The 10,711-nt window shown below is 54.2% G+C and overlaps 3 protein-coding genes and 1 long non-coding RNA gene across 7 annotated transcripts in view; 2 read left to right on the top strand and 2 right to left on the bottom strand.

Annotated features, from left to right (window-relative positions):
• LOC102262684 (transformation/transcription domain-associated protein) overlaps nt 1–4,952 on the bottom strand; it is a 133,276-nt gene extending 128,324 nt beyond the window's left edge. The window contains 1 exon segment of the mRNA XM_014539091.1: nt 4,942–4,952. The gene's annotated coding sequence lies outside the window, so the exon portion shown is untranslated.
• Nucleotides 1,102–2,627, top strand: HIGD2A (HIG1 hypoxia inducible domain family, member 2A). The gene is made up of 2 exons (XM_005865517.2): nt 1,102–1,900; nt 2,237–2,627. Exons 1-2 carry the CDS (start codon nt 1,747–1,749, stop codon nt 2,401–2,403), a joined length of 321 nt encoding a protein of 106 aa, XP_005865579.1. The 5' UTR covers nt 1,102–1,746; the 3' UTR covers nt 2,404–2,627.
• Nucleotides 4,953–5,265: 313 nt separating the features above from the next.
• Nucleotides 5,266–10,711, bottom strand: part of CLTB (clathrin, light chain B) — a 19,575-nt gene continuing 14,129 nt past the window's right edge. For 3 of the 4 annotated variants that reach the window (XM_014539087.1, XM_014539089.1, XM_014539090.1), the window contains 2 exons: nt 8,581–8,634; nt 5,266–5,707 (listed from right to left, as the gene is read on the bottom strand). In XM_014539087.1, the coding sequence (XP_014394573.1) occupies nt 5,335–5,707; nt 8,581–8,634 (427 nt within the window). In that variant the 3' untranslated portion in view covers nt 5,266–5,334. The remainder of the gene's footprint in view (nt 5,708–8,580; nt 8,635–10,711) is intronic. The other variant, XM_014539088.1, reaches the window with a different exon arrangement.
• Nucleotides 5,714–8,243, top strand: LOC106725976. The gene is made up of 2 exons (XR_001361987.1): nt 5,714–5,971; nt 6,209–8,243. It is a non-coding gene; the product is annotated as an uncharacterized LOC106725976 (long non-coding RNA).

Genomic DNA, 10,711 nt, shown 5'->3' with positions numbered 1-10,711 from the left:
GATATGCAGGATGGTCTTAGGCGACCCCTGTGAAAGGGTCATTCCACAGCCAAAGGGGTCGCGACCCACAGGTTGAGAACCGCTGCTCTAGTGAGTCTTTGCTTTTGGTTGCAATTAAACCGACAAAACCAGCTTGCGCTGATGCCGTGGAACCAATTGTAAGGACTGGTGAGGGAATGAAGTCAGTCAGACACAGCCTTCAGGTCCTCCGCAGAGAGGTGCCAATAAAAATCTCAGAACTCTGAGTGCCCAAAGGGCCATGCAGTCGGTCATTCTATGTGTATTCCACCAGCACCTGCCTTGGGCCAGGCTCAGGATTTCTGGGCAAAGTCCCTGCACTCATGCAGTCTGGTAGGGGATGTCAAGCAGATTAAAAGGCAGTTATGGCTGTAATCGGATTGTTAACAGGAAATCTGGGGCACTGGGACTACAGGACACTTCCACAGCCTGGGAGCAGGAAGCAGTGGTAAGGAAAGCTTCCTAAAATTGGCACCTGAACTGGGTAAAGAAACAAGGTAAGGGGACAGCCTAGTCAAAGGCCTGAATTTGGGATGCTATGAAGGATCAAAGTTACAAGGCCAAAAACAAAGGCCCTCAGGAGCTCGGCTGCAGACTACATCCAGGAGGCTGTGCTGAAGTCTATGGAGGCAGAGTCCAATAGGGGAGGGCTTTCTGGGACGGCCTACTTCCAGCCTAGTGTCCTGATGGTGTGGAATGGATGGGCTGCCTTCAGGAGCCAAGGAGAGGGACATTAAGTGAAAGCCTAGGCTTACTTGTTGGAAAGACTTGACTATAAACCCCCATTAACACCTCTCAAGCCTGTTCTTATCTGTAAGAGGAAGAGAAAACTACAGACCTCTGTGGGTTTTATGTGAAAGGATCTATGTAAAAACACTAAGCTCTTCTTTCCAACAGCAGTGACTTCTAGAAATAAAACAGGAATAAGAGGATTTTTGTTTAGCTGTGGACAAGCTATCAAGACTAAGAAAACGCCCAGTGCCCACCCCCACCCCCTGCTTGGGAGGGGAAAATACAAAACCATCAGAGGAGTAAAATAGCTTTTTTTTATTATATATACAATGTATTCAAACAAACCACCCACTCTGAAACCTGCGGTTTCTTGCTTTTCCTAGAGCCCCCAGAATAATATAAATTTAAGCCTCTGGGAGGCAGTTCCTTCCCCAGAGAGGGAGTGAGAAAGGAAGGAAGCGAAGAGGGAGGGAGGGGAGGAAGGAAGACGTTTTGATTCCGTGGGGGTTTCATCTGTAGTAACATACCCCGCCTTGCCATAAATCCAGGCTCCAGGAAGTCTCAGTCTAGGGCAGGCCCCGTTTCCTGAACCCCGGCTGCCTCACTACCCGATCCGTGGCGCTGCCATCCGTCTAGCATTTCGGTTAAGACGCTCCGGTTAACACTATAGCCGAACTTCTGCCTCCGGGTCTTCCCCTTCGCCTTTGAGCATCCCGCTGACCACCGCACCCGCAACTCAGACTCCGCGCCTTCACTTCCAGTACCTCGTGTAGGGGACTCCTTCCAGCGGGCACGCGCAGGGCTTCGCAGGCTTTCTGGGAAATGTAGTCCTCCCCGAGAGCGATACCATGCTGGTTACTACGGCTCCCAGAATGCAATGAGCAGATACGCCTGCGTACAACGCTCAGTAAAGTCCTTTCCTCCGCCCCCTTTCATGACTTCATCGGGAGGCGGGGTATAGTGTCCCCATTTTCTCCAGCTGCCGTTACCCCAGACATGGCGACTCCTGGCCCCATGACTCCGGAGGCACCCTTCGAACCATCGCAGCCCCCAGTTATTGAGGGTTTTAGCCCCAGTGTCTATAGCAATCCGGAAAGCTTCAAGGAAAAGTTCCTTCGCAAGACTCGCGAGAACCCAATGGTACCCATAGGTAAGCGGGTACAGAAGGAACTGTAGATGGAGAGGACAGAGCTCTCGGGGGAAATGAAATAGTGAAGGACCGGGGACGCCAGGGGGACACCGGAACGAGAAGGGGCCGGAGATGTGGCGAAGAGGCCGGGCGGTGGTGAACCTGATTGGCGCAGGAGCCGGGCGGGATTCGAGGGGGCGGGCTCAGTAACTCCGGGGACCCTGCCGGAACCAACCCCTCCAGCCTCTCCCCCCGCCCCGCTCTGGTTCTGAGACCTCAACTCGGAGACCGAAGGTCCAAAGCGGGGAGGGGCCTCTGGGGCCGGGCCTGCCACCCCCACCTGCTTTGTACCCTCAGGCTGCCTGGGCACGGCGGCCGCCCTGACCTACGGCCTCTACTGCTTCCACCGGGGTCAGAGCCAGCGCTCCCAGCTCATGATGCGCACCCGGATCGCCGCCCAGGGCTTCACGGTGGCAGCCATCCTGGCGGGACTGGCGGTCTCCGCGCTGAAGTCTAGACCCTGAGCCCGGAAAGCCCCGCGGAGATGAGCCCCAGCCCCGGAGCAGCCAGGGGCCCTGCCACGGAACTCCTTCCCTCCTCTCCCCCGGCCAGCGCCGGGCCCGTGGGGGAGGAAGCGGCCAATTGATACTTGTTTCGGAATCTGGTTCGGTTCGGTTTGGGTATTGCATACTTCAATTTCTGCCGCACTTTCTCCACTTCCTACTGAATAAACTCTAATTCACTTGTAGTTTTATGAATTCATTCTCAATCTCACCCTCAAGATTTTAGGAGAAAAAAACCGAAAGCCTGCAGGGGCCCTTAGAAAAGTAGAGATTCCGGAGAGGTAATATTGGGGGATTCCGGAGAGGTAATATTGTGGGGTGGGGGAGAGAGGATGGGGAATCTTTCCACAATTTCCGAGCTTTTCCGTAGAAAACCTGCCCTCAGATGAGGCTTGTCACGTGCTGTCGGGGGCAGGGCTTGGGCCTGGCCTCCCTGCTGCTGCTGCTGCTGCTCACGCACTCCCACCCCGGGAGCACTGGAGTGAGAGCATCGGAGACTCTGCTCACCCGGACCCCTGCGCGGCTCTGCAGCATCGAACAGCAGGAGACTCCCGGAGAGTGCCCGCCTGTGGAAGGGAGCCGATTGCAGCGGTCTCATCGCTCTGACCCCGCCTGGGCGTGCCTGGCCTCGAGGGAAGGAAGAAGGGAACACTGGGCCCTGAGCAAGCAGGAGAGGCAGCGCCCTGACTTCTGCTCTCATGTGCACCTCACTCGGGTGCTCCTGGGCTGGGCCAGCTCTAACGTGTGATTCGAACCAAGTGTCTTTTATGTGCTCCATCAGCACCAGCTGCAGCTGCAGGCTGCTGGAGGGATAAGGGAAAGTGAAGATGCGTCCACTTCTTGAGCCCAACACAGCCTTGATTTCTAAACGGAGGCGTGTGAGCAGGGCGGGCTAATCCGCTCGCCCCCATCCTGGTCTCTCCCCAGAAGGCAGAGGTGATGCATGTAGAGCAGTCCATGTGGTGTCCCTGGGCCTCAAGGTTCAAGGAGCAGACAGGGATTGGTGAGGAAGATGGCACTCCTAAAGGGGATGGCAACTGCAGGCATTATTGTATCCCTCCAAAAAGATGCATTGAGCCCTTGCCCATGTGGCTCAGCGGGTAGAACATCAGCTTGTGGCCTGAAGGGTCACATCCAGTCAAGGACATGTACCTTGGTTGCAGGGTCAACCCTGCTGGGCTGTGTGTGGGAGACACCAATGATGTGTTGGTCTCACTTCCATGTATCTGTTTCTCTCTCTCCCTTCCACTCTCTAAAAATCAATGGAACAATATCCTCAGGGGAGGATTAACCAAAAAATAAATAGACTAATTTAAAAAAAGATACATTGAAGTCCTAACCCCAGCACCTCACATGTGACCTTATTTGGAAATAGGGTGTTTACAGAGGTAACCAAATTAAAATGAGGCTAAGGTGGGCCCTAATCCATATGACTGTGTCCTTATAAAAAGAGGAAGTTTGGACAAAGACGCACACAGAGGACAGGCCATGTGAAGATGAACGCGGGATTAGACGGGTGCATCTACCAGCCAAGGAACACCTGAGGCAGCCAGAAGCCGGAAGAGAGGCTGAAACACGTCCTCCCCTGGTGCTGGCGGAGGGACCTGGCCCTGCTGACACTGATCAGATTTCTGGCCTCAGAAGAGTGAGACAATCTCTGTTATTTCAAGTCAGACTCTGTTATGATGGTTCTAGGAGACATATAGCTGTCAATTAAACCATTTAGAACACTATGCAGGTCCCAATATTTTGTTTCTTTTTTTCTTTTTTCGAATTAAAGAGTCACATTTATTGCAATCTGGGACTATGAGGGGCCAAGGGGAAACACGCCCTGCATATTACAAAGCGCTCCTGTGGCAGTGGGTTGGGTACCAGGCTCCTGCCATCGTACCCGTCCCCTGTGACAGAGCAGCAGTCAGGCCTCTCCCAAGGGAGTGCACTGGAAGGGGATATCAGCCCCTCTGCTAGCAGCAACAGGCCCCGAACCCTTTCAGTACAATTAACCAGCTTCATTCCCAGCCACTTTTATAGATCCCAGGGCCCGTTTTCTTCCTTTAACCAGCAAGCCAAATGACACTGGCCTGTATTATTTTCTATTGTGAGTTAGAGGAAGACAATTCATTCTAAGACAGTCGAGTTTGAGGAGGAGCTATTACCCATGTTGCAGGGAGGGACCGGGTTGCCTCCTCCTTAAAAAATACCTGAATCGGTCCCAATATTTTGAATGTAACCTGTTTGCAGCCTCTGAGGAAGGCTGTTTGAAGAGGAAGAAGGTGTGGTCCATGATTTTCATCCCAAATCCGGTCCCAATATTTTGAATGTAACCTGTTTGCAGCCTCTGCTGAAGAGGAAGAAAGTGTGGTCCATGATTTTCATCCCAAATCCACAGAGGGTGCGCGGTGGGCCGCCCTGTGAAGAGGGCCCCAGCCAATCACAAGGAAGGGGGTTTGGTGGAGGCGACCTTCAGCAGCCTCAGCCTGGCTTAGCCTCCACGGGAACCTCTGGTCTGGCCTCCCTCCTGCTTCACGCCCCTTTCCCTCTGGGTCTGTGGCTGATGAGAACAGAGCCTTATTTCACAGGCTTGTTCAAGGATCCGGAAGGATCAAGGCTGCAAAGCATTCTGTGAGAGGTGGTCTTTCTTCCTGGGAGTGGAGGCAGCAGACGGGCAGTTAGGGACACCCACTTCAAGCTGGAGGCTGCTGGATTTCCAAGGGAATAGCCTCATCTCTCAAGGCCGTGCTGGGAAAGTTCTAAGCCCAAACGGAACCCTGACACCCTTTGTGGCTTCCAGAAAAATGAGAATGGTAAAAAAATAAGTGTAAAAAGAATTAACAACACACCCTTTAAGTCAAGAAAAAAGTACATCAGAGGGACAGTCACAATTTTGTGGACTTAGAGGCGGTGTGAGAGGCTGGGACTTAAGAGGGAACGAGGGTGAGAGGGGCGAGTGTTCCCTTCCCAGCCCTGGGAGATGGGGAGGAAGGGAGGAGGCTGTGTGGAGCAGCTGCCGGAGGCCTTCCACCCTCCTGCCTGAAGCAGCTCCTCTGCCCTGCCCCTGCCCGTGCTCTGTGGCCATGCTTGTGGCAGGCACCTAGAGGGACAGTTGGTGTCTGCTTCAGAGAACATGAGCACAGAAGGCAGGCGGGACACGTCTTTGCACTGTTTGCTGCTCTTGGGGTTGAAGTCACACAGCTGGGCCACTTTCTCCCACTCTGTGCCTGGGGTTTCCTCCTTGGACTCCTTCACGAAAGCCTCCTCAGATGCCCTGCAGGTGGAGATAGGACAGAGGTCTCAGAGCTGCCTGCCTTTCCCCCCCGAACCAGTGCTGCTTTCCCCGCAAGGAGCAAGGCTGCTTTGCCCAGCCTGCTCTGGGGTACTTTATCCAGAGGTCTCCTCCCCGGCCCTGCACCCTCTGACCTTGGGCCCCAGGAACAGCCTTGGCATCAGAGAAAATCTAGTTTGGGACTGAGTGCAGACCTCGCCTCCTCAGAGAGGTCTGCCCTTGCCACCCTAGCTAAAGTTTCCTCTTGTACCTCCTCCACCCCTGCACTACCCTCACGCTCTCTGGTCATTGCCTCTCCATCAAGAGTTCCCCACTGGGGCTCCTGGCACCTAATGGCCGTGGAGGAACCAATGTGGTACCTCAGCCATTTTCAATGTTTCCAATAACTTGGCAGAGACAGGACATTGATTAACTAGATAACTAATTGGAGTGCCCAGTTCAGCATTGCCTCCATGTTCTGTGGACCCTGTGTGTTCGTCAGAGGGACCTCCTCCACCCCTGCCCAACCCTCGCGCTCTCTGGTCATTGCCTCTCCATCAAGAGTTCCCCACTGGGGCTCCTGGCACCTAATGGCCGTGGAGGAACCAATGTGGTACCTCAGCCATTTTCAATGTTTCCAATAACTTGGCAGAGACAGGACATTAACTAGATAACTAATTGGAGTGCCTGGTTCAGCATTGCCTCAATGTTCTGTAGACCCTGTGTGTTCTCCAGAAAAGCGTTGTGGTCAACCACTCATAGAAAACTCGGTTAAAGGGGACCTTCAAAGCCAGGCTTTCAAAGCCTTGCATGTGCTAATGTGCATCAGTGGGAAAGTGATGGTGATAGAATCCACTGTCTCCCCAGCATGTTTGATGGCAGAGCTCTTTTTAGCCCGGAATATCTATGGAGCCATGGCATGAGGACCACTCCATTCATTGAAGTCTTAGCTTTTGGTTAGAGTCCAGTTAGGGTGACAACTGGTGGCTTCTTCAGTTCTAGCTGACAGGTATGAAAGCCACTGATGAAGGAACAATGGAGAGGCAAAGTGTAGTCAGTACTGTTCAGTGGACAAAACCTAAATGTGGACATTATTAAGAGAAAGACATTAAAGGATTCTGAGGTGAAAGGGCTGGGTCTTTGTCCTGATTGGCTATCGAGCCCAACCATGTGTGACCAGGCACTGGCGGATGGTGGGGGGCTCTCCAGTTGGTCCACACGGCCGTGCCAAGGGTGATCTGGCCCTCCCTACTGCGTGTGCTGTGTGCTCGTTACCTAACCTGTAAAGTGAGGATCGGAGCCTCCACCTAGTGATCCGAGTGGCTGAGAATCTAAGGAGATGGCAGGTGTGTGCAAGCTTGGGAAGAGGTTGACGGCTGTGCAGAGCTGGGTATCCAGGGGGCTGAGGGAAGCTTTCCTAGCAGCTGTCCTTTGGGTCAAGAGGCCCCCGCTAAACTTGCAGCTCAGTGTGGTGGGTGGTCTTGCTGACGGGCACCACCATGGAGCTTGTGGGTTAGGCAGAATCATGGCCTCAGTCCTACTGAATTAGAATCCTCATTTTAACAGGACCCTCTGGTGTCTCACAGGCACATGGAAGTCTGGGAAACGCTGGTCTGCACTCTCCCTCTTCGGGACTCCTTTGTATGATCCTTGGTCCATTTTCTGGGGTGAAACAGGAGCACTAACTACCCCCGGCACCCATGTCCCTCTGCCATCCCCACTCTCCTGCTGGAACTCTCCTCTGGCTCCCTGCTGCCTTCAGGATCAAGTCCAAGCTTCTTGGCCTGGCACAACAGGCATTTCTGCAGCTGGCCGTGAGCTGACCTTCTCCACACGCCCCCATCTCCACCATCTACAGCCACCAGGCCACTAGGTATGTCCTATCTCATCACCTTTGCCCAAGCAACTTCTTCCACCTAAGATGTCCTTCCCCTCATCTTCCCCTCCCCATCCATTCATTCCTCCTCCCACTTTATGGTCAGTTGAAGGTCCTGCATCTCTGAAGCCTGCCCCGGCTCCCACAGCAGAAGGTGGCTTCCAGAGTGTTGTGTGTCCTTCCACGCAGCTCTTATTACCACACACTCCGGTCTGACCAGAGACTGGCACTGGGTAAGTACCCATGAGGACTGGACAGCCGGGAGAGTGGACGGAAGGTAGGAGCGAAAGGCTGTCACCCTGGGGTGTCCTGGGCACTGTGAGAGAAGAGTTAGCCAGGCCTGCCAAGGCTGTGGCCGGCACGCAGAGCAGCCAATATCGGCTGACCTCTCACACACTCATCACTGTATTTTTCCCTTCAGCTTTACAATCCCCAACACAACTCTAGGTGTCGCTGTCAACCAACTGAGGTGACGTGAGAGGGAACCTCTACCATCTCTGGTCTAGCTTAGTCACAGTACCAACTTGGGTAGAAGCTCTAAGGAGGAGCAGTGCACTTGGGGGTAGCAGAAGGGGATAGGTGTGCTCCTAGCTCTCTTTTTGTACCTCCAGAAACTGGCACTCAATGTTTGCTTCGTTCACAGAAGACCTCTGCACCCTACCTCCCACCCCCAAGAGGCATCTCTTTGGGAAGGAGTTGGGCAGCTTTGCCACTCGCCCCTCGCACCCGGGCATGGCCAGTGCATTCTTTTCTTTTCTCTGCCTGGATTTAGCAAAGTCACCTCCATGCAGAAAAGACCTCCATAAGCATTTGCTGGCGTGGTGGAGGTGCTGCGCTGATTGGGATTCACCCCTGCTCTGGTCATAGCCTTCTCCCTGCCCCTGCCCAGCCGCACTCTTGTACCCCACAAGCAGGAGACTCAAGAAACTGTGCCAGCCACACACAGGGGCCTCGCCCTCTCCAGCTCCCCCAGACAGAGGAGCAGAGGAGACACACGTACACGTAGCCGATGATATCAGCATCTGGCTGCTGGTAGAATGCTTTGTCAGCGATCCTTAAGGGAAAAGGGTTAGGTGGGGGAAGACGAGATGGCAAGACAGACAGACAGGCAGAGGGTTAAAGAGAAAGAGAGACAGTGTTAGTACCTCCAGGTCGAGAGGTGTTAGGAAGCAGAGCTCTGGGAGGCTCGACTATCCACAGCCCAGAGAGGAGAGCAGGAATCCTCCACCCACCCACCGAGTGCCTTTTCTAAAACTCGGCCCTGATCAAATTACTCCTCCTGTTCACCACCCATGTCTGCCACCACTCCCAGCCTCCCTGCTGCCCCCCTCTGCCACCACTCGCAGCCTCCCTGCTTCCCCAGACACAAGGTCCTTTCTTTCTTATCATTCTGTCCCCTGGTCTAGATTTCCCTCCCCCACCCCTGCCCTCTTTTTCCTGATGAACTCCTACTCCTCCTCCAAAGCCCAGTTCCCCAGATACGAAGGTTCCTCCCCCACAGCATCCCTTGTTTCCTCCTGCAGAGGCCCTACTGCTGAGTTCAGTTGGACATGTGTTTCTCTCCTCTGAACTCAGAGGATACAGGTTGGGTCCTTCTCATCTGTCTTCCGGTACCCAGCCCAGAGCCTGGCATGCAGCAGCTTCCTGAACACAAGTGTGGTGGCTTCCCAGAATTGGCCTTGCCCTTCCTGGCAGGCCTAGTGATTTGAAGGGACGAGTCTCAAAGGCTGGACTGCTGGGCAGCATCCCTGAAATGCTCTGAGACCATTTCCACAAAGGTGTTCTCTGTGGCATCTGCTGTCCTTGCCTGCTCAGCATTCATTCTCCTTCTTCCAGGAAGGGCACCCTGATTGTCCTTTGCAGGATCAATTTGCCCCCAAGTCAGTCCCTGTGGTTTGGGTAGGACTGACCCCATGCCCAACCCCAGGAATGGAATATTACCTAAGCTGGGTCCATCAGGGAGTCCCTGCCTCTGGGCCAGTCACTGGGCCTGGCCCATGCCCCACCAATGAGGGTCAGGTCAAGGACTTATGCTGGAGCTATTGGGAGCAAGAGATTATTTTATTTTCATTGAAGTTGCCAAGTAGATAGAGCAGAAGCCTGGAGCTGCTGGTGGCCACCTTCGCCCCCATCCCGGGGAGGGGGGGTGTCCCAGAGGGAAGGCTCCGTAGAGGAAAGAAGAGCTTAGAGACAGTAAAAGTGGGTTCCAACTGACTTTGTTTCCGCCCTTGAGCCTGCTGTGCCTGTCGTCCTACCCCTGGCTTTTCAGTTCTACGGGCCACTCATTTCCTTTAGTGCTGAAGCCACTCTGGGTCAAAGCGCTACAAGCAACAAAATCCCGTACCCAGGCTGGCTCTTCACTCCCAGCCAGGACTGTGCTTTCCGCGACACTAACTGTGGCACAGAGGGCCAGGCCTAGCTGTGGGGCCCAGCACAGTCTGGCTCACATCCCAGGGACCTGGGACCTCAACTGCTGACTGCAGAACTTGCTTCTCACTGTTGTGGTTGTGAGAGCGTAACAGTGTATCAGCCCTTCCAAGTTCAGGGCTCTGAACTCCACAGGCAACCAAGGAAGTAGTCCTGGGCATTCAGCTTCTCCTTCTTCCATGCTCTTGCCACCAAATCACCCATTCTCAAGATGGACCTCCAATACCATAGCCCCCTCCTGTCCTCGTAGCCTCTCATGTCCCCATAGCCCCTCAAGTCCCTATAGCTCCTCTCCTGTCCCCATAGCCACCTCATGTCCCCATAGCCCCCTCATGTCCCTATAGCTCCCTCATGTCCCTATAGCTCCCTCATGTCCCCATAGCCCCCTCCTGTCCCCATAGCCCCCTCATGTCTCTATAGCTCCCCCATGTCCCTATAGCTCCCCCATGTCCCTCTAGCTCCCTCATGTCCCCATAGTCCCCTCCTGTCCGCACAGCCCCCTCATGTCCCCATAACCCCCTCATGTCCCTCTATCCCCATCATGTCCCTCTAGTTCCCTCATGTCCCTATAGCTCCCTCCTGTCCCCACAGCCCCCTCATGTCCCCATAACCCCCTCATGTCCCTCTATCCCCATCATGTCCCTCTAGTTCCCTCATGTCCCTATAGCTCCCTCCTGTCCCCACAGCCCCCTCATGTCCCCATA

The sequence above is a fragment of the Myotis brandtii genome, unplaced genomic scaffold (genome assembly GCF_000412655.1).
Source record: "Myotis brandtii unplaced genomic scaffold, ASM41265v1 scaffold208, whole genome shotgun sequence".
NCBI classification, from domain to species: Eukaryota; Metazoa; Chordata; class Mammalia; order Chiroptera; family Vespertilionidae; genus Myotis; species Myotis brandtii.
The sequence above is the reverse complement of the archived record's forward strand: the minus strand, read 5'-3'. Positions and strand labels throughout refer to the sequence as shown.

Bases quoted from the DNA above. Each gene is read 5' to 3' on its own strand.
- HIGD2A (XM_005865517.2), top strand. From the start codon at position 1,747: ATGGCGACTCCTGGCCCCATGACTCCGGAGGCACCCTTCGAACCATCG. The intron at 1,901-2,236 runs GTAAGCGGGTAC...TTGTACCCTCAG, and splicing joins GAACCCAATGGTACCCATAG to GCTGCCTGGGCACGGCGGCC.